Source organism: Schistocerca americana, chromosome 10 (genome assembly GCF_021461395.2).
Source record: "Schistocerca americana isolate TAMUIC-IGC-003095 chromosome 10, iqSchAmer2.1, whole genome shotgun sequence".
Taxonomy (NCBI): domain Eukaryota; kingdom Metazoa; phylum Arthropoda; class Insecta; order Orthoptera; family Acrididae; genus Schistocerca; species Schistocerca americana.
In genome coordinates, this window is record NC_060128.1 from 163,653,355 (window position 1) to 163,678,836 (window position 25,482).

The 25,482-nt window shown below is 43.1% G+C and overlaps 1 protein-coding gene and 1 pseudogene across 1 annotated transcript in view; both read right to left on the reverse strand.

Moving 5' to 3' along the window:
* Positions 1 to 324: 324 nt before the first annotated feature.
* Positions 325 to 25,482, reverse strand: part of LOC124552328 (UDP-glycosyltransferase UGT5-like) — a 90,398-nt gene continuing 65,240 nt past the window's right edge. The window contains exons 4-6 of the mRNA XM_047126599.1: positions 13,748 to 13,970; positions 6,719 to 6,938; positions 325 to 622 (exon numbers count right to left, since the gene is read on the reverse strand). Of these exons, the coding sequence (XP_046982555.1) occupies positions 325 to 622; positions 6,719 to 6,938; positions 13,748 to 13,970 (741 nt within the window). The remainder of the gene's footprint in view (positions 623 to 6,718; positions 6,939 to 13,747; positions 13,971 to 25,482) is intronic.
* Positions 14,623 to 14,740, reverse strand: LOC124552916 (annotated as a pseudogene).

Consider the following 25,482-nt stretch of genomic DNA (forward strand, 5'->3'; position numbering starts at 1 on the left):
ATAAATAATACACATTTACTACCAAAAGAAATTTTAAGCCGACCGATTTAGAAAATCGGTGTAGTACGACATTTGTGTCTCACAAACGTGACTTTTTCGATGTTTTTATGTGAACCTAGTGTTCTCAGAGTCAGTTTTTTGATTTTTGAACGATTTTATCAGGACTGCAAGTACAGAAAAAGTATAACACATCACTAGCAAAACATTTATTCTCCTGGCAATGAAAAACATGAAATATCGCACATTGGTTTTCAACACAACATTTGAAGATTGCTTTGGCACAACACAAGCCGTAGCACAACACAAGTTTTGAGAACGACACTGTTAGTCTGTCTTGGTAAATTTTTCACGCGATCCGAATCCCGTTGGATGAGGTGTAACTCTGAACAGACGCCGGATGACAGCCCGTATGACAAAACTGACCACCAGGAACACGAGCAGCAGCGCAGCGACGACATCTAGCAGCAGGTACTGGTACCACGAGAGGTCGAGCGCGGCGGACCTGAGGTGGGGCGCCCCCTGGTGCCTGATCACGTACTCTGTCCAGTAGACCGCCTCGTCCAGTGGGTGCATCGGCCGGTCGTTGAAGATGCGCGACAGGTGTTGGGCTCTCTCACGGTACCTACGAAGCATGAAAGGCAACGTACATAGAAAAAAATCCACAGCAGCCAATACGTGGGCGAAGCACAGCATTGGTACAATATGCTTCAGCACAGAAAACTGCACAGCAGCTACTCATATTCAGAACTAAAGCTATAGATTTAGTGACATATGCAGGTCTCAGTCATGGCAGTTGATGGGCCTTTCGCCAACAGCAAAGAGCCTCTCCATTATGGGACATAATTGTTTTAAATATAATCGTTATTTAGGCCCTCCCCCAATTTATATTGTGAGAACTACGAGGGTCGTTCAATAAGTAATGCCGCACTTTTCAGAACATATTTACTTTTAACAGTCAGCATTAAGTGATAATATACATGAACATGTCTTGTCTATGTCCCATTTTTCTACGTTGTCTCCACCACTTTCTATGGCCGTACGCCAACGTTGTGTAAGAGCATGTATTCCCTGCTGGTAAAAGCTCTCGTCCTGCATGACTGACACTCTCGTCATCTTCAAAGTGTATTCCCCGTAGAGAATATTTAAGCGTGCCAAAGAGATGGAAGTCCGATGGTGCCAGTCTGGACTACAGAGTGGATGAAGCAATGATGTCCAACCCAATCTGGCGATGTTTTCCCGGGTTCTCAGATTTGTATGTGGGTGTGCATTATCGTGTTTGAGCAAGGTTTCTACTGGATTCTTGTCCAATCGAACACGTCGGAAATGGTTCCTGAATTATTCAGAGTCTTCACGTATGCCTCTGAATGGATGGTTGATCCTCTTGCCATTACATCCACGGGAATGACGCCATTACAAGCACTGAAGACTGTCACCATGACTTTTCCGGCAGAGAGGGTTGTCTTGAATTTCTTCTTTTGTGGTGAATGAGGATGATGCCACTGCATGGACTGCCGTTTGTTTCCGGCGCAAAGTGGTGCACCCATTTTTCGTCCCCCGTAACGATCCGTGGCCGAAAGGCCTCTGTCGGTCAAAAAGCTCCAACAATTCAGATGAAATGGACTTTCTTTGAACCTTGTAGTCGACTGTGAGCATTCGTGGAACACACCGTGAGCACCTCGTTGAATATCCGAGAGCCTCGATCATTGCAGACACACTTCCAAGCTGACCGAGAACTGTAGAACCAATTGTCGAGTTGTGATGCGCCGGTCGGCACGAATAATGGCATTTGCACGATTCAGCACGACTGGAGCAGTGGATGTGACAGGACGTCCCGAGCGTGGCTGATCATGGACCTCTGCTTCTGCATTTCCTGAGGCTGTAACTTTGTTTACCCATCGCCCAGCTGTACTCCTGTCAAATGCAACATCGCCATACACTGAGCACAAACGTTTAAGGATGTTCACCACGGTTTCTTTTTCTGCACACAAGAATACAATAACAGCACCCTGCTTATAACGTGAGACGTATGTAGACGCCATTTTTACTCTGTACTACGGCTCAGACATCTGCCAAAACGGTTCGAAATTTCACCGGCGCACAGAACAAAACCAACAAGGACGTTTCTCTACGTATATTAATGGCTTTTTTTTAAAAAAAATGTGGGGCGTTACTTATTGAACGACCCTCGTGTAATATTTACAACACCTATCGCTTAGCCTATTCGAAATGTATCATTTGTGTCTATTTCGTCATCATCACTATATTTGCTTTCGTTTTAAACTGTGATCACCGACACTGAGTGTGGAAACCTGCAAATGAACGTAAACCACCTGAAGATGTGCAGAGGCCCGAAACCGGTCATGTGTTGAATCGCCTTCTGTTATGACTTTTTTTCTTGAGTCATCAGTCTCGAGACTGGTTTGATGTGGACCACCACGAACTTCTCTCCTGTGCCAAACTTTCCATCTCAGAGTAGTACTTGCAACCTACGTCCTCAATTATCTGCTGTATGTATTCGAATCACTGACTTCCCCTACAGTTTTTAGCCTCTACAGCCCCTCTAGTACCATAGAAATTATTCCCCGACGTCTTAATAGATGTTTTATTATCCTTCCCCTTCTTCATGTCAGTGTCTCCCATATATTCCTTTCCTCACCGATTCCAGGGCGGTCCATAGTGCTTGCAAAATCATCCATACTCGGAAATAATACAGCTTTATTTGTCTGAATTTTCATATATATATATATATATATATATATATATATATATATATATATATATATATAGAGAGAGAGAGAGAGAGAGATTGGTGCAAGCTGCTTATCAGAAGACGCAAAAAATAATTACGCATATCTATGAATAAAGTTGTGTTATTTCCGAGTATGAACCTTAAATTTAAATTTTTCCTTGTCTAAATTGTCTGTATTACTTATTAAAATAAACACAGCTCAAATATTGACACTACTTAAATAAGTTATAGTTTAGGAGACAGCTGTACTGCACAGTACGTTCATCTTTGTATTTTTACACTGATCAAAATATGGGTGTCAAAACGCATGAGCACTACTACAGATTTATCTTACAGCTTAAAACGCCCCAAGAATTACCAATGTTACTCTCACGTCTAAAAGCTGTGTCTAAAACAAAAAATTCGATATTGGTACCACACTTTTCAGGCAGAGCGGACCTTCCCATTAAATATTTCTGCACTTAAGCTTTCTGTCTAAGTTATTACAATACATACATCACGCTTCAACATCATTTAATTTATGTACAGCATTACTGAAGATCTAACTTGTAGGCTTTCAAGATATCGAGTCTGTGAATCTGTCTTGTTGCACGATCTTCTGTCAGCATCTTTTGCTGTGATATGCGTCAAAACATCAGAGACGTTCTTGTCGAGTATTATGAAAAAATATGCAGTTCAACTGCTACACGATCTGTTGTCTTTGGCTACGTTGTGTGTGTGAAGTGTTTTTCACACTGCGTGTTTTTATTAGATGTGGGTGTCATTTATACTTGATTATTGCAGATATGGTCTATAAACGTGTAGGGAGCCTTGGAATCATAGTTCCAGTTGGTAAATATTGCCTCCTCCATCGCAGATTGTCACTGTACATAACCTCTAGTAGGCCAGAGTAATTTGTAATAAAAGAGGAAATTGTTAATCAGTCTTATCACTTCTATTTTTGTTATGTATAACATCATGCATTATCTTTGTCCCTACTAAATTACCTTGAGAACAATTTGCACGTGGAAGTACTTACCTCAATGGTGTATTGTGACTTACATCAATAAGGGGTCAAGTTACTTACATTCTTCCAATACATGAGACTACCTGTTTGTTTGTGTGCTTGTCTGCATAGGATAGTATTTTAGCTAACGTGTATTTTTGGCAGTTTAAGCCTGGTCATGTTAGCTCTACGATACCTATCTCTAAGCCTCAACATGTATGAAATTAATTGATGCAGTTGGTGGGCCAGTATTGAAGTCCCAATAATAAAAACATAGTTGACACTTTCGTCATTATTCCCGTTTCAGATACGTTAAGTGTGTGATGTACTATTTCGCTCTTCTCTCCTCCAATCATAGGAGAGGAGGTCGAAATAGTGCACATTGTGCCCTGTGTGTGTGTGTGTGTGTGTGTGTGTGTGTGTGTGTAATGTCGTCACAGACGTGGCTTTTTGACGTTAAAAGTATAAAAGAAAATTAAAACTTTTTGACTAGGTGTTCTGGAGTCCTCACAGCCATACTTATTTCTCTTCCTTTTCTTCTGCCTTTTTCCTGCATTGACAGAGGCTCGGCGTTGTTGTTAATGCGTCTGGCATGTTTAATTGAAGGGGTTAGCCGGATGACATCCTCATAGCCATAGCACTTACAATATTACTCTGTGAAGTCACAATTTTATTCCAGTGATGTCGTGAGGTTATCTTTATAGTGCACACCACATCAAAGAGGGGTATAATTTTGAACAATTATGTCCATACAACCACCATAAACTACGAACGGACGGTCACACCTAAAATTTTGTACATGGCCGCGTCGTCAGCGACCGTTTATAACCAGCCCCAGGTGGCAAAAAAGGAGTCTTTTGACCCAGGTTTCGGAACTGCTATGGGTGCCTTCATCAGAAATAAAACTGTCAGATTAGCATGTCACATATTAAACTGAAAATCAAGCGATAAATCTTTAGTCACAAAATTTGTGAAACAGAATCCATAAAAGGCAAGGCACTATGGACTGCTCATATGCGTCGAGCTACGGTAGCACATATTAAAGTAAAAATCAAGCGATGAAGCTGTAGTCACAAAATTTGTAATACAGAATACATAAAAGGCAAGCGTTTTATGTATTCTTGCTTGCCTTTTATGTATTCCGTTTTACAAATTTTGTGACTGAAGCTTTATCGCTTGATTTTTAGTTTAATGTGTGACATGGCAGTTTCAGAGTTTTATTTCTGATGAAGGCACTCGTAGCAGTGCCGAAACCTGGGTCAAGACTCCTTTTTGCCGCCGAGGGCTGGTATTGCTGTTAGTTTTATGACCACACCTTGTTTTTTTTTCCAGGTGTAATTGCTTTCCTTGAGCTGTGACTTCACAACTTTCGGCTACGAGGAGGTGTCTGCCCCCTACCGTTCATCTTGCGCTAGCGGACCGCTTTTCCTGCAGGCTCCTGCTACAACCCCCCTCCCCCCCCCCCCCCCCGTCTGTCTCACTATCTCTGTATGTACACTCCTGGAAATGGAAAAAAGAACACATTGACACCGGTGTGTCAGACCCACCATACTTGCTCCGGACACTGCGAGAGGGCTGTACAAGCAATGATCACACGCACGGCACAGCGGACACACCAGGAACCGCGGTGTTGGCCGTCGAATGGCGCTAGCTGCGCAGCATTTGTGCACCGCCGCCGTCAGTGTCAGCCAGTTTGTCGTGGCATACGGAGCTCCATCGCAGTCTTTAACACTGGTAGCATGCCGCGACAGCGTGGACGTGAACCGTATGTGCAGTTGACGGACTTTGAGCGAGGGCGTATAGTGGGCATGCGGGAGGCCGGGTGGACGTACCGCCGAATTGCTCAACACGTGGGGCGTGAGGTCTCCACAGTACATCGATGTTGTCGCCAGTGGTCGGCGGAAGGTGCACGTGCCCGTCGACCTGGGACCGGACCGCAGCGACGCACGGATGCACGCCAAGACCGTAGGATCCTACGCAGTGCCGTAGGAGACCGCACCGCCACTTCCCAGCAAATTAGGGACACTGTTGCTCCTGGGGTATCGGCGAGGACCATTCGCAACCGTCTCCATGAAGCTGGGCTACGGTCCCGCACACCGTTAGGCCGTCTTCCGCTCACGCCCCAACATCGTGCAGCCCGCCTCCAGTGGTGTCGCGACAGGCGTGAATGGAGGGACGAATGGAGACGTGTCGTCTTCAGCGATGAGAGTCGCTTCTGCCTTGGTGCCAATGATGGTCGTATGCGTGTTTGGCGCCGTGCAGGTGAGCGCCACAATCAGGACTGCATACGACCGAGGCACACAGGGCCAACACCCGGCATCATGGTGTGGGGAGCGATCCCCTACACTGGCCGTACACCACTGGTGATCGTCGAGGGGACACTGAATAGTGCACGGTACATCCAAACCGTCATCGAACCCATCGTTCTACCATTCCTAGACCGGCAAGGGAACTTGCTGTTCCAACAGGACAATGCACGTCCGCATGTATCCCGTGCCACCCAACGTGCTCTAGAAGGTGTAAGTCAACTACCCTGGCCAGCAAGATCTCCGGATCTGTCCCTCATTGAGCATGTTTGGGACTGGATGAAGCGTCGTCTCACGCGGTCTGCACGTCCAGCACGAACGCTGGTCCAACTGAGGCGCCAGGTGGAAATGGCATGGCAAGCCGTTCCACAGGACTACATCCAGCATCTCTACGATCGTCTCCATGGGAGAATAGCAGCATGCATTGCTGCGAAAGGTGGATATACACTGTACTAGTACCGACATTGTGCATGCTCTGTTGCCTGTGTCTATGTGCCTGTGGTTCTGTTAGTGTGATCATGTGATGTATCTGACCCCAGGAATGTGTCAATAAAGTTTCCCCTTCCTGGGACAATGAATTCCCGGTGTTCTTATTTCAATTTCCAGGAGTGTATCTGCAATGTGATACGCACAGTGGTCGGTTAAAGTGGCAGCGCCTGTACAGCGTTTACAGCTGACCTGGGGACGGTGAGCACCTCGTTGAGCGCCCACTCTATGGAGGCCTCGGTGATGTTGTGGACGTCCAGCCTGACGGCGTAGCCCTGCTTGGCGGCGAGCGCCACGTTGAGCTTCTGGTCCAGGAAGATGGGGATGGCCACCAGCGGCACGCCCCGCGCCGTCGCCTCCTGCGTGCTCAGCAGGCCGCCGTGCGTTATGAACGCGCGCACCTTCTTGTGGGCTACAACACACCGCGCCGCGGTCATACATAGAGGTACCTCTAACATACAGGGGATACGCAAAATAATACGAACAGTGATAGTAAGAAGGTAAGGCACATCTCGCGCTGGACTGCGCGTAGTTCACGACGGACTAGATATCAGTGCAGGTTGTTTACGAGTAGTGCAGACTTCGTATTTGCGTTCAGAGGCCGAGGTCGACGTGCAATGAAAGACCTAAAAGAGTTCCGAAGAGGGCAGATTGTCGGGACCCGATTAGCTGAAGCATCAGTAACCGAGACAGCCAAATTGTTGAATGTTTCAAGAGCAACTGTTTCAACAGTCATGACAGCCTACGCAAAACATGGAAAGACATCATCGTGTAAACGCAACAGTGGCCGCAAATTAAAACCAAATGACAGAGATCGTCGTGCACCAAACGATTTGTGTCAAAACGACACAAATCTTCGAGACTCCGTATGTATCGATACTGTCCGCCGACAACTCCATAAAACGAATATCCGTGGACGAGCTGCTATACCGAAACAATGACGACAACCAACGCAAAGAAGTGTAAAATACGGTGTCAGGAGCATAAATCCCGGGCGGCTGTCAGTGGAAACACGTCATACTATCCGACGAGTCAACTTTATCGTTATTTCCTACATCGGGGCAGGTTTACTTCTGGAGAACGCCAAAAGAAGCCTACAATCACGATTGCTTGATTCCGGCGGTTAAGCATGGAGATGGAAGTGTGACGGTATGGGCAGCCATATGATAGTATTCTGCTGGTCCCATCATTAATGTGAAACGCTATGTTAAAGCCAACGGTTATGTGAACATTTTAGTAGAGTAGATGCACCCCATGATTCAAATTTTGTTCCCAAACAATGATGCCACATTTCAGGACGATAATGTACCCATTCACAAAGCCAGGACGGCACAATCGTGGTAGGAGGAGCATGCAACTGAACTGCAGCTTGTTTCCTGGCCAGCACAGTCCACGCACTTCAACATTATCGAACCCTTGTGGACGGTATTGAAGTGCAGGCTCCGGAGCAGATTTTCGCCTCCCTCGTTACTACAGGAGTTAGAAGAGGTTCTGATCGAAGAGTGGCATAACATTTCACTGAACACCATGCAGTCATTGTATGCCAGTCTTCGAAGAAGAATAGCAGCAGCCGTATTACTGGCAAATGGGCGTCAACCCCTCATTAGTGAATCATTCCCATGTAAGTGCAGATGTTCACATTATTTTGCCTATCCGCTGTATGTCGCCTTCGGCGCACTGTAATGAACATATACCACTCTAATCAGTTGTAACACTACTCCTAATTGGCCCACGGTGAGTCGTTATGTTGCGGAATATCTCCCAAGCACTGCTGCTGGGTAGCTTATCGCGTCGCAAGCTAAGAAACGGCTGTTCACACGGAGACAGCGCCTCCACGTCTCAGTGGGCGATCGTAGCACGACCTTATATGATAGCGCAGGAATTCCTTGCTTCTGATTTGTCAAAAGAAAAAGACAGAGGCTCCACTGCGGTTGACGAGGTACTTCCGTCGACGAGAGGTGTCGTGACTGCCACGTCAGTGGTTCCGGATTTTCGCAGTCTCAGTTGAAGTGTGTTAACTTAGCCGGATATTTATTGACGATACAGTGTTGTTAAACTGTGATCTGCGTTAAGATTAAAGAGTTTCGGTTCGTCACTTGCGTTCCAATTAGAAGCATAATTCAAAGTATTCATTGCTGATTGTATTATGACCAGTGTTGAGACAAAAATGGCAACATTCAGTAAATCTCTTAAATGAATTTGCGTGCTAATTACTGGAAAAGGAGACCCGCAAACTTCTCATCACAGTCGATGTTCTGTGAGAGGGACATTAACTTCAGAACATGCAAAGTGAACAAGTACTCTGGTGTGCAAAACTTAAGGACACAAGTAACTTTCACAAGATGTCACTACCAAGTAACGTATCTCGATGAAACTTGGGCCGTTCGTAGAAAGCTCTACTGCACTACGTTACAGAAGCTAACTAAAAGAATTATGCAATGAGACGAACAGAAATGACACATTTATTCTAAGACAATAATCACACCTTAGTCACCGCAATTCGTGATGGTCCCATAAAACTTCCTCGGAACAGGCCTTCGAAGGCCTAACGGAACCTATTGACCGCCGTGACTTCCTCAGCCTCCGGTATTTGGAGAGGCACGTGGTCAGCACACCACTCTCCCGGCCGTTGTCAGTTTTCGGGAACGGAGCCGCTACTTCTTAGTCAAGTACCTCCTCAACTGGCCTCAAAGGGCACTGTGTAGAGAATGAAGGAAGATTAGGGTTCAACTTCCCGTTCGACGAGGTAATTTTCTCGTATTGGACAAGAATCGGTCCCGCGTCCGGCCATCCTGATTTAGGTTTTCCGTGATTTCCCTAAATCGCTCCAGGCAAATGCCGGGATGGTTCCTTTGAAAGGGCACGGCCGACTTCCTTCCAGGCCTTCCCTAATTCGATGAGACCGATGACCTCGTAGTTCGCTCCCTTCCCCCAAACAACCCAAACCCCAAACAAGAATCGGAAAGAAGTCCTAATTACTGGTTTAGTGTGTGGAGTCATTGTTACTGAATATCGATGGATACGAGAAGAAATTCAACCTCTGTGAGATAAAATAACACTGGGTTAAGCTATCTATTTGTTGTACAATCGGTTTTACGGCTTTTTGTTTTTGAGTGCGTCACGGTCACAGTCGTAACATTGGAGTCTACATGTGTGATCGCTCGCGTGTCGGACGAATACTGAATATTAACTCGCAAGTAGAGAATGTCGTCCAAGGATAAAACATTCACGAGCGTAGAAGGTTTATTCAAATCTCGTGAGACAGTTTCGTTTGCTATAATTCAATAATAGTAACACCTCTATCCGTTGTGCCTAATGTACTCCATCGACAGATTATCATGATGAAAAAATACGTAATCGACAAGGAGAGGAGTAGTGATAGACGAAGTGAGCTGAAAAGTGTTTTATCACGTTACTAGTCTTTTTTCGGCACACAGCCATTATGAGCTCAATGCCTAAAGGCAAGTCTGACATCAGCATTTACTGACACAATGAGTTAGAATTATAGTTGTGCTCTCCCTATTCCCCTAGCAACAAGTTTGAAATGAATAATATGTAGTTGTGCTTGTTGACTACTTCTGTGTAAGCTTTAAACCCTCGATTAATTTAAAGAACGACATTAAATGACCATCTGGTTACCTTAGATTCGGAAAGTTGGTGCACTCATCGAATGTTAAGTGACTTTAAAAATTATAAACTGCAGCAATAAGTCCTTCTTTGTAGATTTTATAAAGCAAATCCAGATTTCGGCTAGTAGTTCGCCATTCTCAATGCACTATTTTCTATTGTCAGTGCATATAAGTCCCTGCTGTTTGTGCGTCAGTCACAGTTCTTCGGATACTATTGAATACTATAGTATTCAAAGAACTGTGACTGACGCCCGAACAACTGGTATTGGCGGTATGAAGACGAAAATTGTTGCCATAAATGGAATGGGGAAAATCCCATAAGGGGTTAGCTGGACAGTGGTCGCTCACTTAGCAGGATGAAGAATGCACCAGCAATGGCGGACTGTGAGACAAGCTGAAAGATGGTGAAGTTACAACTGTTAGAAATTCGACAGTAAATCACAGTCAAACAATAGAGCAAATCTGAACACATCCCCTATCTCAAAAAAATGAGGGACATCCAATGACAACAATATTTTCAATATCTTTAAAACTACGAAGGTTAATATTTGAGATTGAGTAAATATTTACGCAATGAACCTCTAAATTAACACCTTTTAAATGCCTCATGCAATTTCACCAAATGATATTTGAGATATGAAACTTTCTGGCAGATAAAACTGTGTGCCGGACCGATACTCGAACTCGGACCTTTCCCTTTCGCGGGCAACTGCTCTACCATCTTGGTAGAGCTCTTTCCCGCAAAAGGCAGTGGTCCCGAATTCGAGTCTCGGTCCGGTACACAGTTTTGATCATCCAGAATGTTTCATATCAGTGCACACTCCGCTGCGGAGTGAAAATTTCATTCTGGGATATCTCAGATGATAGCTTTGCACTATAGCTACCATTCCAGAAAGCTATGTATCTGTGACTAAATTATTTATTTATTCATGACATCTTTTACATCTTTTTCATGATTCAAATATTTTTCAGAACATCATATCCTCCACAATAACACAGCAAATGAATGCAACATAAGTGCTTCATATCTTGTCAACTCGTGTATTTATTTAATGTTATCTTACTATTTTCACTATTGATAACGATGCCTAATACAAAATCATAGTGATTTAAGAAGTGGGCAATCACATGTTTTAGTCAACACCAGCACTGGAAAGAGAACCAAAAGACTCCTTTATCAAGCAGACGTAAATAATTGTCTGAACAATATTTAACGACAATTTGTTGAAGTTTAAGATGAGCGCACTTTCACAAGATTACTGGCTTGTTTATTTATGAATAAACCTTTAATCATTGTTATTGCAAGTGGTGTGAATGTGACTGAATGTTTATAATATTCCTATATTTAAATATTGTTGTAATATATTAGGTTAGTGTGGGAAGTGGTCAAGCTGAGTCAGATCATGTTTGTAGAACTTAAGCACTATGTAATTTTGATGGGGATGGTCTTAAGCCAATGGAGAAACAGGGAGTGGAGGAACTCTTCTGGAATAAAAAGGGACAGAAAATTGTTTCTCATAGTATGCTCAACAAAATTATTGTATACATTTTTTGTCTAGTTGCGGAAGAAGGCAGATCTGTGTGTGGCATTCGTGGTATTCGGTAGTTCTGGGAAGAGAACGGCCATTATAGGACTACGCATTTTTGAATGAGTGATAGATTCAGAGCGGTCACTGGCCGCTACGATCCTGGCCTTTTGAAGGATGCTTTCATGTTCGTTCTGGAAGAAGGTAGACCTGGGTGTGGTAATGTGCGTGACTTGGTCGTATAGGTAATTGTAAATTTTTCTGATTACATAATTATTGGGAATAGACAGAGCATGAGTTTCTGTTCGTTATCTCACGTATGTTAATTTGGTAATAATCATGGGGAACTCTGAGCTATTTTTAGATGGTGCATATTTCGTGTGCCGTGATCACGAAATGGTTTTAATTTCGCGTATCTTTGAAGACTATTTAGCTTGGGGATTCTGTTACCATTCTCTCACCTCTCTGCATTTGATAAGCTTACTTTCTATTTGCATTTTGACTGGATATCGTAGGACCAGTATACGTTCAGTTGAGATACTTCTATGAATAAATATTATTCAGAATAATTCTGTCATCTGGATCAATTAGAGACGTTAAAAATCCTTCTGGAGAAACATCCGCAACTGCACATTATAGTAGAGATTGAAAGTCCCGCTTTAGTTGTAAGGTTTATTTCTATACTGAACAGGCAAAGAAACTGGTACATCTGCTTAATATCGTGCGGGCCCCCAAGAGCATGCAGAAGTGCCGCAACACGACGTGACATGGACTCGACTAATGTCGGAAGTAGTGGTGGAGGGTTCTGACACCATGAATCCTGCAGGGCTGTCCATAAATCCGCTAGAGTACGAGGGGGTGGAGATCCCCTTTGAACAGCTCATTGCAAAGAGCCTAGATATACTCAATAATGTTCATGTCTGGGTAGGTTGGCGGCCAACGGAAGTGTTAGAACAGTGTCCCTGGAGCCATTCTGTAGCAATTCTTGACATGCGGGGCGTTGCATTGTCCTGCTGGAATTGCCCTAGACCGTCGGAATGCACAATGGACATGAATGGATGCAGATGATCAGACAGAATGTTCACGTATGTGTAACCTGTCAGAGTCGTATCTAGGCCTATCAGGATTCCCATATCAGTCCAACTGCACACGCCACACATTACAGAGCCTCCACCATGCATGATGCATGGATTCATGATTCAGTCATCAGGGGTACACAAGTGGGCCTTCGGCTCCGAAAGCTCATATCAATGATGTTTCATTGAATGGTTCGTACGCTGACACTTGTTGATGGCCGAGCATTGATATCTGCAGCACCTTGCGAAACCTTGCCCTTCTGTCACGTTGAACGACTCTCTTCAGTCGTCGTTGGTCCCGTTCTGCAGGATCTTTTTCCGGCCGCAGCGATGTCACAGACTGGATGTTTTACCGGATTCCTGATATTCACGGTACACTCGTGCAATGGTCGTTCGGGAAAATCCCCACTTGATCGCTACCTCTGAGATGCTGTGTCCCATCTTTCGTGCGCCGACCATAACACTACGATCAAACCGACTTAAATCTCGATAACATGCATTGTGGCAGAAGTGACCGAATTTAACAACTGCGCCGGACACTTGTTGTCTTATACGGGCGTTGCCGACGGAACCGCAGTATTTTGCCTGTTTACATATCTCTGACTAGAAAACCCATGCCTTTACCAGTTTCTTTGGAGCTTCAGTGTAGAACTCAGGGCATTGTTTTTAGAATGAATTAGTTCTCTGTAGTGGAGAGCGCCCTAGGGTGAAACTTCCTGGCAGACTGAAACGGTGTACGAGTTCAGAAGGTAGGAGGGAGGTGCTGTTGAAGACAAAGCTGTGACGGCGGGTCAGGGGTCGTGCCTGGCCGGATCAACCTGTAGAGAGGTCACCATCAAAACGCAGGTCGCGTGCCACGCTCGAGTGACATCCCGGCACGGAGTTTCAAATCATCACTGGCTTCGCTGCAGAGTGGAAATTCCTTCCAGTCTACCTGATAATTTCAGACGCCACAGTGCGCTGCCTCCACAGTGTGTACGCGCCACTCACCGAGAATGTCCGACTGCGGCAGCCACTTGCCTATCTTGACGTTCGGGGGCTGGCCTGGAAGTGAGTCTGCCTCCCACTTCCAGAGCACGCGCTGTTCCAGCCTGGAGAACACCCTCAGGAAGGCCGCCCGCTTCTCCTCCGGCCAGTCACTGCTCCTCACGTTGGTGCCCATACTGAAGTACACGGCGCCGGATTCTGCCCCGTCCAGAAAGCTTTGGATGTCCTGCAACGTGTAGGCATTATCCTCAGTAGCTCATCTCTGTGTCTTGCAAACGGTAGATTCGATCGCCGCAAATTAGCGATTGCTTATGAAATAAATTGCTAAATTGGAACAATTTGTCATAAACTCTTTGAGAACTATAGATCTGAGTATGAAGCTTTCGTCACGAGCAATGAACAAGTCCTACAGTTACCAATCTTATTTAGCAAATTTAGAATACGAACAAATAGTGAACGCAATAGTTCACGCTCAGAAAGGAATGCCTGCACAACATATAGTAAGTACAGTACAGGTTACTAAATACCTAAGGCTAATCAAACATGAATTAAGAGACGTAACATTTCCAATATCTCTTATGGAAGAACATGGATACATGCCGCTGAAAGTACTGGAACTAGAAGCATTTGTAACGAATTATGTGTTAACCTACGTGATTGATATTCCATTAGTTGAGAATACTAAACTAAACTGAACTCTGTCCGAACAGGCCTTGGAAGGCCCAACGGTACCATCTTCGGTCCATAGACGTCACTGCATGCGGATATAAAGGGGCACACCGCTCTCCCGGCCGTATGTCAGTTTCCGAGACCGGAGCCGCTACTTATCAGTCAAGTAGTTCCTCAGTTTGCCTCACAAGGGCTGAGTGCACCCCGCTTGCCAACAGCGCTTGGCAGACCGGATGGTCACCCATCCAAGTTCTAGCCCAGCCTGACAGCGCTTAACTTCGGTGATCTGACGGGAACCGGTGGTACCACTGCGGCAAGGCCGTTAGCTTTAGTTGAGAATAAGGAGCTACATATATATAAAGTGTTACCTTGACCAGGCAAAGTGACGATGGGCAAGGAACAGGACGTATGTATAGAGCTAAAGAAAGATTGTTCACAGGTACATAGCACTAAGAATTTATATGCAAAGTTGTTAACTGATCATTTACAATGTAAAGAAATGGCTAAATGGAAGAAAACATGTAAGCAAATGTATGTGTTAATTTCGATGTGTTGCCAAGAAAACTGTAAAGTAGGTTATTATAAGACAAGTTCTTAGAGATAACTGTATTAAGAAAGTAATTTATTGGATAGGAGTTTATGGACACACTTAAGTGCCACTGAATGATTGTATTTCGAAAGGGGGAAGACATGTTTATACAGTGTAACACATACTCATGAATAATTGAACTCCACAAGAATTTTAAAGAATGCAAATCTCATATGTACTCAGTCAAAGTGATCCAGACAGATTACTCTAGAAGGGATGTAATATACAGTTTAGAGCTGAACACAGTATGTTTTGAGGACCTGGAAACAAAAATTAATGCCCCAGAGGTACGATTACAGTTACCCTTCAAACAGGTCACATCAGGCTTAGGTGACCTAAGAACAGATGGTAAGAGATTGGTAGAAACTGAAAAGTTTTTAGTTAAGGAGTAAGTCGAAAGGGAACGAGGAGAAAGAGTCCAATCGTATCCGACTGCGATTTATATAAGATTAATTATAATTGATATTGGATTTTTGTTTTGTTCCAAATGCAAATGTTGCAAATATTTGTCTAAAGAATTATTTCATGAAACTGGAGGAAGTAACTATTGTCGTTCCATTTCGGGAAGGACTAGTGAGATGACTGGTAACACTAGACTTGCCTTTGTAAGCAGGACATGGAGACGATGGGAGAGTGATATATGAAAGACTTTTTAGAGAAACGGATGGTGGAGAGGGAAAAAAAAAAGGGCTGACGGTAATGTATACTCCCAGAATGTATACTGCCAGGAAGTTTCATAATGTATACTTATCGGGTGTTATAAGTAAGATATGTAAAATTTTAATTGTATTAACAGCACTTTGTGTAATGCACATTGATATACTTGTTCGGAGAGATGCCATGAATGGAGAATATTTTAGCTATAATTCAGAGTGTAAGTGGAGCAGATAACGGAAGAACTTGTTAGCACGCACGCAGCTGTGTTCTCCCCAGCGACTGAAGTGTGAACAGCATACTTATAAAAGATACTGCCTGTGGACGCAGGAGGCACCAAGTTAACACTAGAAGATGTCTTCCACAATGCCAGCACGTGGGTACCACTTGTCAAGACACCAAGCAGACGACGGTTCGAGGCACCTTCGGGACAGAAAGATTGCAGCCATAATCTTGACAGTTCGACGGAGATTAAGATGGTCACGTGCAGATGGAATATTTCAGTAGATCAGAAAGATAATGAAGAAAATCGTGTGCAACGAGTTATGAGTGAAAAAGTTAATAAGCATGTAAAGGGACAGCGGTAGCCAGCACCAGATCAGAGCAGTAGGAGTATCAGAGTGTAGTAGTGATAGTGTAGGAGTATCAACGAACAAGGCTGTAATTTTAGCAGCGGTAGCTTGCGGTGGATGAGTAGTACTTCATCCATTAGAAGGCAGCATTAATCCAAGTGGCGCAATTTCGACTGAGAGATACTTTTAAAATTTTGTGCATAACGAAATTTTCTGGTAGAAATACTAAACAACCAATCAGATATAAAATGGAAGGTTTATTAAAACCCCTTTACCATAGTTTCAACGCCGTTAAAAACCTCTTCTTCAGAAGGAAATACTGGCAATATAAACAAGTTGTATGGTGGTGGTGGTTAGTGTTTAACGTCCTGTAGACAACGAGGTCATTAGAGACGGAGCGCAAGCTCGGGTTAGGGAAGGATTTGGAAGGAAATCGGCCGTGCCCTTTCAAAGGAACCATCCCGGCATTTGCCTGAAACGATTTAGGGAAATCACGGAAAACCTAAATCAGGATGGCTGGAGACGGGATTGAACCGTCGTCCTCCCGAATGCGAGTCCAGTGTGCTAACCACTGCGCCACCTCACTCGGTAAACAAGATATTGTAACCTAAAGTTGACATTACACCAGATGTATTGCGGCGTGTACGACATTCATTACGCCAGAGATTGCAGTTGTGTGCAGCATATGATGGCCACCACATTGAACATCTATTGGCCTGACATTTAGGGACACACTCTATTCCACTCCGTAATTGAAAACGGAAACCACGTGTGTACGTGTACCTCACCCCTCATGGTAATGTACATGTGCGTCAGTGAAAAGACCAATAAAAAGGTGTTAGCATATGGACGTAATGGCTGTTCCAGTCTCTTCTGTACCTAAGGTCCATCACCGTTCCCTTTGGATCCCTACGTAATTCGGTGCTCTCCGATACACACGATCGAACAGCGGAGGAGTCGTGCCCAAGCGTCAACTTTAGGTTACAATATCTCCGGATGTAATTAACATTTTACAATGCAACAAACGGCACTGATTACGTATTTGTTTATATGTTCCGATTTGCTAACAAAACTAACGGGGTTCCATTTAAAAAAACTATGTAAAAAATGTTAAAAAACATACTTACGTGCATTTTTTTATGGTCTGTATTAACCAATTACACTAGCCCCTCCCCTCACGTTCGGTCTGTGGAATCGATTCGTCAGTATTTGATGTGGTTTACGAAATATATCCAGCGGTAATGATAGGTGACTCACCCTGTATATATACCAGGTGGTTATAGTTGAACTCTCCCTATTTAACACGTTATAGCACGGAAACTAATTGCTGTACGAGCATTAATGTCAAGGACATGTGGAAGAGAAATAATGCAGAATCATTTAAATTGAAACACTTGTAATGTGGTGATATGGTACATCATCGGTATCACTACTGCTATGAAAGGGGCTCAATACGGCGCCCATCAGGGTCCAAAAGAGTCTGAAAGCTCAAGATTGCAATCTGCACAGCAGAACGAAGCATGTCCGTGACATGATGCACTTCGGATCAGCACATGTGTGAATGTTGCCCTGGAAAATGTTCCCTTCAGGTAACCCCACAACCAGAAATCACAGGGAGTGAGATCAGGTGATCGTGTGGGCGAAGCATTTGGAAACGATCGGCTGATAATGCGTTTCGGAGAAGCTGATGAACTTCATTAGCGATGTGCGGGGAGGCGCCATCTTGCGTGAATGCTGTTGAGTTCAGTGCGTCTTTCTCCTGTAGTTTGGGTATGACGTGCTGGCGAAGTATATCGCAGTAACGATGGCCAATCACTCTGCGTGTCTTCGGTCCATAAGCGCCAAACTATGTAAAAAATAATAGGCGAATGATGAAAGTAGTTGTGAAGCCACATCATACGGTGACACGTTCACCATACAGAGGAACTCCATGCACAGTGAGTGGAGACGAATATCTGCACAGTCCGCAATTCTGTGTGTTCAAACCCGTCAGAAATAAACGAGCTTCGTCTGTCCGTAGGATGGTCCAGAGACAGTCCTCGTCAACTTCAGTCCTTACGAGAAAGTGGAGAGCGAGGTCAACATGTCGTTGTCCGTTCTTTCGTGCCAGCTGCTGTACGATATGGATCTTGTACAGTGGACCACGGGATGTTCAACTGTCGCGACACAGCACGCGCACTGGCTGACGATGGGGAACTTCGCGCAGTGCTGTCATCCATAGCAACAGCGATTTCATCACAAGCCATGGCTTTTTACGTGGTTTCTTACAATTTTGTTTCACTGTTTTCTCAGGGAAACAGTTTTCAAACATAATCACAAAGGTATTATGAAATAGATTAAATTTTAAATTAGCATCATATTCCCTGTACACCTCATCCCAGTCTAACTGTTGCAAGCTTTTCCTAAAATTTTGAGGTGTTAAATCGTTAATAGGACGCACTATTTTGGAGGACTGTTTTGCATTACTGTGTGGATCTATATCATAAACTGTAACTAGCTGTGCATTGTGAGCAAACAGACCATTCTTAACAGGAAAAGTTATTTGATTGAATTTATCTTGGTCTATGAAAACGTTATCTACCAGTGTGTTGCTCTCCGAGTAGGGAAATCAATAACTGATGTCAAATTGAAAGAACCAGCTAATACTTCAAGGTCAAGCTTTCTATGTGACTCTTTCAGAAAATCTACGTTGAAATACCCACAAACAATAAATTGCTTTCCTTTGTCTGACAGGTAGCACAACAAAGAGTCCAAGTTCCTCAAAAATAGTTGAAAATTTCCCAATGGGGACCTATACACAGCTACAATTATAAAAGTGCCTTTATTTAGTTTAAGCTCACATTTACATGCTTCTATGTGTTGTTCTATGCATTATTTTTTAGTTTCCAAATTTTTCATACTGATTTTAACATTTATGGCAACTCCTCCTCTCTTCATAGTGTCTCTACTTACATGTGGTGAAAGGTTATATCCACCTACATTTACCATTTCCATATCTGACTATATGATGTTCAGACAGGCACAGTACATCTATTCCACACTCAGTTTGTAAATCTTCTATGCAAACAAGAAGCTCTTCTACTTTCATTTTTAATCTCCTGATTTTCTGATGCAATGTATTAACATTATTCTTTACTGTGCTTTTATGTGAATCTTGTGACATACTAATATTATTTTTCACCGTAAAGTTACGAGAATCTTGTGATATTTTCACGTCACTAGTACCTGCCTGTCTGAACTTTTTATTAAGCTTAATTTCAATCAATGTAGAATGATTGGATACTGATCTTAGCCCAAAAAAGTACTCCCATGAGTTTCAGTGCCCCCCCTTAAAGATTTTGCTATCATCCCAGCCAGTTTACCCTTCCCTTTCCTATTGAGACGTAGGCCATGTCTTGTGAAGTCCCACCTACCAATACCATCAACAGGAACCAAACCTATGCTTGACAAAGTAGCTGCCCGAAGCAGCTGATCTAGCTCCATATTGACCCTCCTGACAAAGCTGTTCAATTGGGGCTGGTCATACTGCAAGAAAGCAGGAACCAAGCCAACATTTGTATAGTTCGTTGCAGATGCTATTTTTACCAAGTCACACTCAATATTGTAGCCCTGATCCCTATCAACACTGTTTCCCGCTCCACTCACTACCACGACATGATCCTGCTTTGTAAAACCTTTGCACAATGATCCTACATCCTCTATCACTTGGCTAAGACATGCACTGGGCTTGACAGTACTTGTGACCTGGTACCTGTCACCTAATTTTTCCTGCAAAATCTGGCCCACACCACTTGCATGGCTACTACCTAACATCAGAACTTTCCTCCTACTATCTACTTTTTTTTGCAACAGTTGGTTTCCTAGTGAAAGTCCGTTGCGTGCTGACTACACTTAAATCTACTTGAGTCTTTTCCTTAGCTGATTGGGATAGCAAGGCAAATCTATTATTTGTGCCAATCAAGAAACTGTGATACTGTTCTCTTTCTGTGGCCCCTGTTCCTTGCTACCACCTGTCTTCACCCTCCTCTCCCATTAATCTCATCAGTTCCTCCCTAGCACTATCCAGTTCAGCCTGAGGGGCTCTAATATTCCCTTATTGTTCCGCTATTTTCCTATCCCTTGAACATAATCTGAAATACCATAGAAGAGACCCATTTACTTCCCCGATTCCCATGCCACTACATTCAACCCAATGTAACCATCTGCCACAACAGCTGCACAGAACCCCAGAACTGACTTTCCTACCACAGCTCAAACACTTCTCGCTCATGGTTTTTTACAATATTTTTTACAAAATTTATCTTGTCAATAACAAATATTAACTACAGATCACAAAAGCCACTAAAGTTATGTTCAGCACTAATATATGTGTATACTATTAATATAGTAATGTAATGCAGTTAAATTAACGTTAAAAATCAAAACTTGTATACCCGAAAAATTAGGCCTAAAATCGTATATGCGCGATACGTGCTTTACGCGTTTAATTCCCCGAGTAGATACGGTACTACTAAATAAATATGTAATGAAAACAACCTAAATTCTTGACTTGATACTTAAAGAAATGTCTTAAGTACGCGGAAACGGAGCCTTATGGTTTTTTTTTTTTCCTTCGAGAAATGCTTTGAAACGAGTGAAACCTTCAATAGATAATATAAAACAGACTAATTAATTTCGTTACGGTGTAATATTAACTTAATTGACAGTTATTATGGAATTACTTATCTTGACGAGCTTAATATTCAAGTGTGTGCGATCTGCACCAGAGCTGCCAACCTATACTATAAGTAGACCATGTGGCCACTGATACGGTAGACAGTAGAACAAGTGACAACAATTGCACTTGTCTCTGAGCGAGGCACCTCAGGTAGTGTGTTTAACTATGATCAAAACAAGAAGGCAGGTGTCTCATGTCTACATCTACATTTATTCTCCGCAAGCCACCCAACGGTGTGTGGCGGAGGGTACTTTACGTGCCACTGTCATTACCTCCCTTTCCTGTTCCAGTCGCGTATGGTTCGCGGGAAGAACGACTGTCGGAAAGCCTCCGTGCGCGCTCTAATCTCTCTAATTTTACATTCGTGATCTCCTCGGGAGGTATAAGTAGGGGGAAGCAATATATTCGATACCTCATCCAGAAACGCACCCTCTCGAAACCTGGCGAGCAAGCTACACCGCGATGCAGAGCGCCTCTCTTGCAGAGTCTGCCAATTGAGTTTGTTAAACGTCTCCGTAATGCTATCACGGTTACCAAGTAACCCTTTGACGAAACGAGCCGCTCTTCTTTGGATCTTCTCTATCTCCTCCGTCAACCCGATCTGGTACGGATCCCACACTGATGAGCAATACTCAAGTATAGGTCGAACGAGTGTTTTGTAAGCCACCTCCTTTGTTGATGGACTACATTTTCTAAGGACTCTCCCAATGAATCTCACCCTGGTACCCGCCTTACCAACAATTAATTTTATATGATCATTCCACTTTAAATCGTTCCGCACGCATACTCCCAGATATTTTACAGAACTAACTGCTACCAGTGTTTGCTCCGCTATCATGTACTCATACAGTAAAGGATCATTCTTTCTACGTATTCGCAAGACATTACATTTTGCTATGTTAAGGGTCAGTTGCCACTCCCTGCACCAAGTGCCTATCCGCTGCAGATCTTTTGATAGTAGGCCTATGTGTGATAGGATATAATCATAGTACAAGGAGCTTCGTTAGTAAAGACTGATATCACGTTTGTGTGGCTGATATGTATGTGTCAAGGAATTTGTTGTTCAGACATCTCACATAGAAATATATATATTGGTACTTTAGTTACTTACATGAAACTTCCTGGCAGATTGAAAATGTGTGCCGGACCGAGACTCGAACTCGGAACCTTTGCCTTTCGCGTGCAAGTGCTCTAGGTAGGAGACGATGTACTGGAAGAATTGAAGCTGTGAGGACGGATATGGTTCAAATGGCTCTGAGCACTATGAGGCTTAACAGCTGAGTTCATCAGTCTCCCTAGAACTTAGAAGTTACTTAAACCTAACTAATCTAAGGACATCACACACAGCAATGCCCGAGGCAGGATTCGAACCTGCGACCGTAGCGTTCGCGCGGTTCCAGACTGAAGCGCCTAGAACCGCTCGGCCTCAAAACGATCCTGAGTTCGAGTCTCGGTCGGGCACACAGTTTCATCATCAGTGCACACTGCGCTGCAGAGTGAAAACCTCATTCTAAGTGACTTTACTCGAACGACTCTTTTATCTAAATGATATGGAATGAGTATCAGTTTAATAAGTCACAGCTGCAAAATACTACTGCGATTTCTTTACAGGCGAATGGAAAAACTGGTAGAAGCCGACCTCGGGGAACATCAGTTTGGATTCCGTAGAAATATCGGAACACGTGAGGCAATACTGACTCTACGACTTATCTTAGAAGCTAGATTAAGGAAAGGCAAACCCTCGTTTCTAGCATTTGTAGACTTAGAGAAAGCGTTTGACAATGTTGACTGGAATACTCTCTTTCAAATTCTAAAGGTGGCAGGGGTAAAATACAGGAAGCGAAAGGCTATTTACAATTAGTACAGAAACCAGATTGCAGTTATAAGAGTCGAGGCACATGAGTGGTTGGGAAGGGAGTGAGACAGGGTTGTAGCCTCTCCCCGATGTTATTCAATCTGTATATTGAGCAAGCAGTGAAGGAAGCAAAAGAAAAATTCGGAGTAGGAATTAAAATCCATGGAGAAGAAATAAAAACTTGAGGTTTGCCGATGACATTGTAATTCTGTCAGAGACAGCAAGGGACTTGGAAGAGCAGTTGAACGGAATGGACAGTGTCTTGAAAGGAGGATATAAGATGAACATCAACAAAAGCAAAACGAGGATAATGGAATGTAGTCGAATTAAGTCGGGTGATGCTGAGGGAATTAGATTAGGAAATGAGACACTTAAAGTAGTAAAGAAGTTTTGCTATTTGGGGAGCAAAATAACTTATGATGGTCGAGGTAGAGACGATATAAAACGTAGACTGTCAATGGCAAGCAAAGCGTTGCTGAAGAAGAGAAATTTGTTAACATCGAGTATTGATTTAAGTGTCAGGAAGTCGTTTCTGAAAGTATTTGTATGGAGTGCAGCCATGTATGGAAGTGAAACGTGGACGATAAATAGTTTAGACAAGAAGAGAATAGAAGCTTTCGAAATGTGGTGCTACAGAAGAGTGCTGAAGATTAGATGGGTAGATCACATAACTAATGAGGAGGTATTGAATAGAATTGGGGAGGAGAGAAGTTTGTGGCACAACTTGACTAGAAGGGGGGATCGGTTGGTAGGACATGTTCTGAGGCATCAAGGGATCACAAATTTAGTACTGGAGGGCAGCGTGGAGAGTAAACATCGTAGAGGGAGACCAAGAGATGAATACACTAAGCAGATTCAGAAGGATGTTGGCTGCAGTAGGTACTGGGAGATGAAGAAGCTTGCACAGGATAGAGTAGCATGGAGAGCTGCATCAAACCATTCTCAGGACTGAAGACAACAACAACATGGAATGAGTCGGTTTACAGGATATGTATATATGTTTGGTGTTAATGTTAATGAACACATTTTTAGTCCTGCTCATGCAGTTACGATTAAAAACTAGATTATTTTTCACAGGCTACCAATTTTTAAATAAAAGTTCTTCTATGGATGAGAAGAAGTCGACCAGGAAACGCGATTTTAATTTACATTTGAAAACTGCTTTGCTACCTGTCATACATTTTATGTTATTGGGCAAATCATAAAAAGAATTCTGTTGCTGTATATAGAAGCCCTTTCTGAGGCACTGACAGCTTTAATGAGAATAAAGGAGGTCATTTTTACCTCTAATGTGGTAGGTGTGGACATCATTGTTCTTCTCAAATTGCGACGGATTACATATGACGAGTTTCATTAGGGAATGTACATACTGAGATGGTGCAATTAAAAAGTTAAAAGTCCTTAAGAGGCACGTACAGGATCTTTACAGATGAACACTACATAATATTCTCACAGAACCCTTTCGTGCAGTAATCGGCTACACGGGTATCGGGGACTGTGTGGAAGGGACTGGGTTGTTTTTATTTATTTATTTATTTATTTATTTATTGTTCCGTGGGACCAAATTAAGGAGAAGTCTCCATGGTCATGGAACGAGTCAATACATGAAATTATAACACGACATTAGAAACAGATAAAATGAAATATAAAAAAACATATTCAGGTGACAAGTCGTAAGTTTAAATAAAGAAAATCAACAATGTAACACTGGAATTTGCTTAATTTTTTCGCTCTTCCAGGAGCTCCTCGACAGAATAGAAGGAGTGAGCCATGAGGAAACTCTTCAGTTTAGACTTAAAAGTGTTTGGGCTACTGCTAAGATTTTTGTGTTCTTGTGGTAGCTTATTGAAAATGGTTGCAGCAAAATACTGCACTCCTTTCTGCACAAGAGTCAAGGAAGTGCATTCCACATGCAGATTGGATTTCTGCCTAGTATTAACTAAGTGAAAGCTGCTAACTCTTGGGATAAGCTAATATTGCTAATAACAAACGACATTAAAGAAAATATACACTGTGAGGGCAATGTCAGAATTCCCAGACTATTGAATAGGGGTCGACAAGAGGTTCTCGAACTTACACCACATATAGCTCGAACAGCCCGTTTTTGAGCCAAAAATACCCTTTTTGAATCGGAAGAATTACCCCAAAAAATAATACCATGCGACATAAGCGTATGAAAATATGCGAAGTAGACTACTTTTCGTGTTGAGGTGTCACTTCTTTCAGATACTGTTCTAATGGTAAATAAAGCAGCATTTAGTTTCTGAACAAGATCCTGGACATGGGCTGTCCACAACAGCTTACTATCTATCCGAACGCCTAGGAACTTGAACTGTTCCATCTCGCTTATAGTATGCCCATTCTGTCTGATCAAAATATCGTTTCTTGTTGAATTCTGAGATAGAAACTGTAAAAACTGAGTCTTACTGTGATTTAGCATCAAATTATTTTCCACAAGCCACGAACTTATTTCATGAACTACATTATTTGTTACTGTTTCAATATTACAAACAAGATCCTTCACTATCAAGCTAGTGTCATCAGCAAACAGAAATATTTTTGAATCACCTGTAACACTAGAAGGCATATCATTTATATAAATAAGAAAGAGCAGTGGCCCCAGCATCGACCCTTGGGGAACGCCCCACTTAACAGGTTAGAGGTTCTCAGGAAACCACAGAA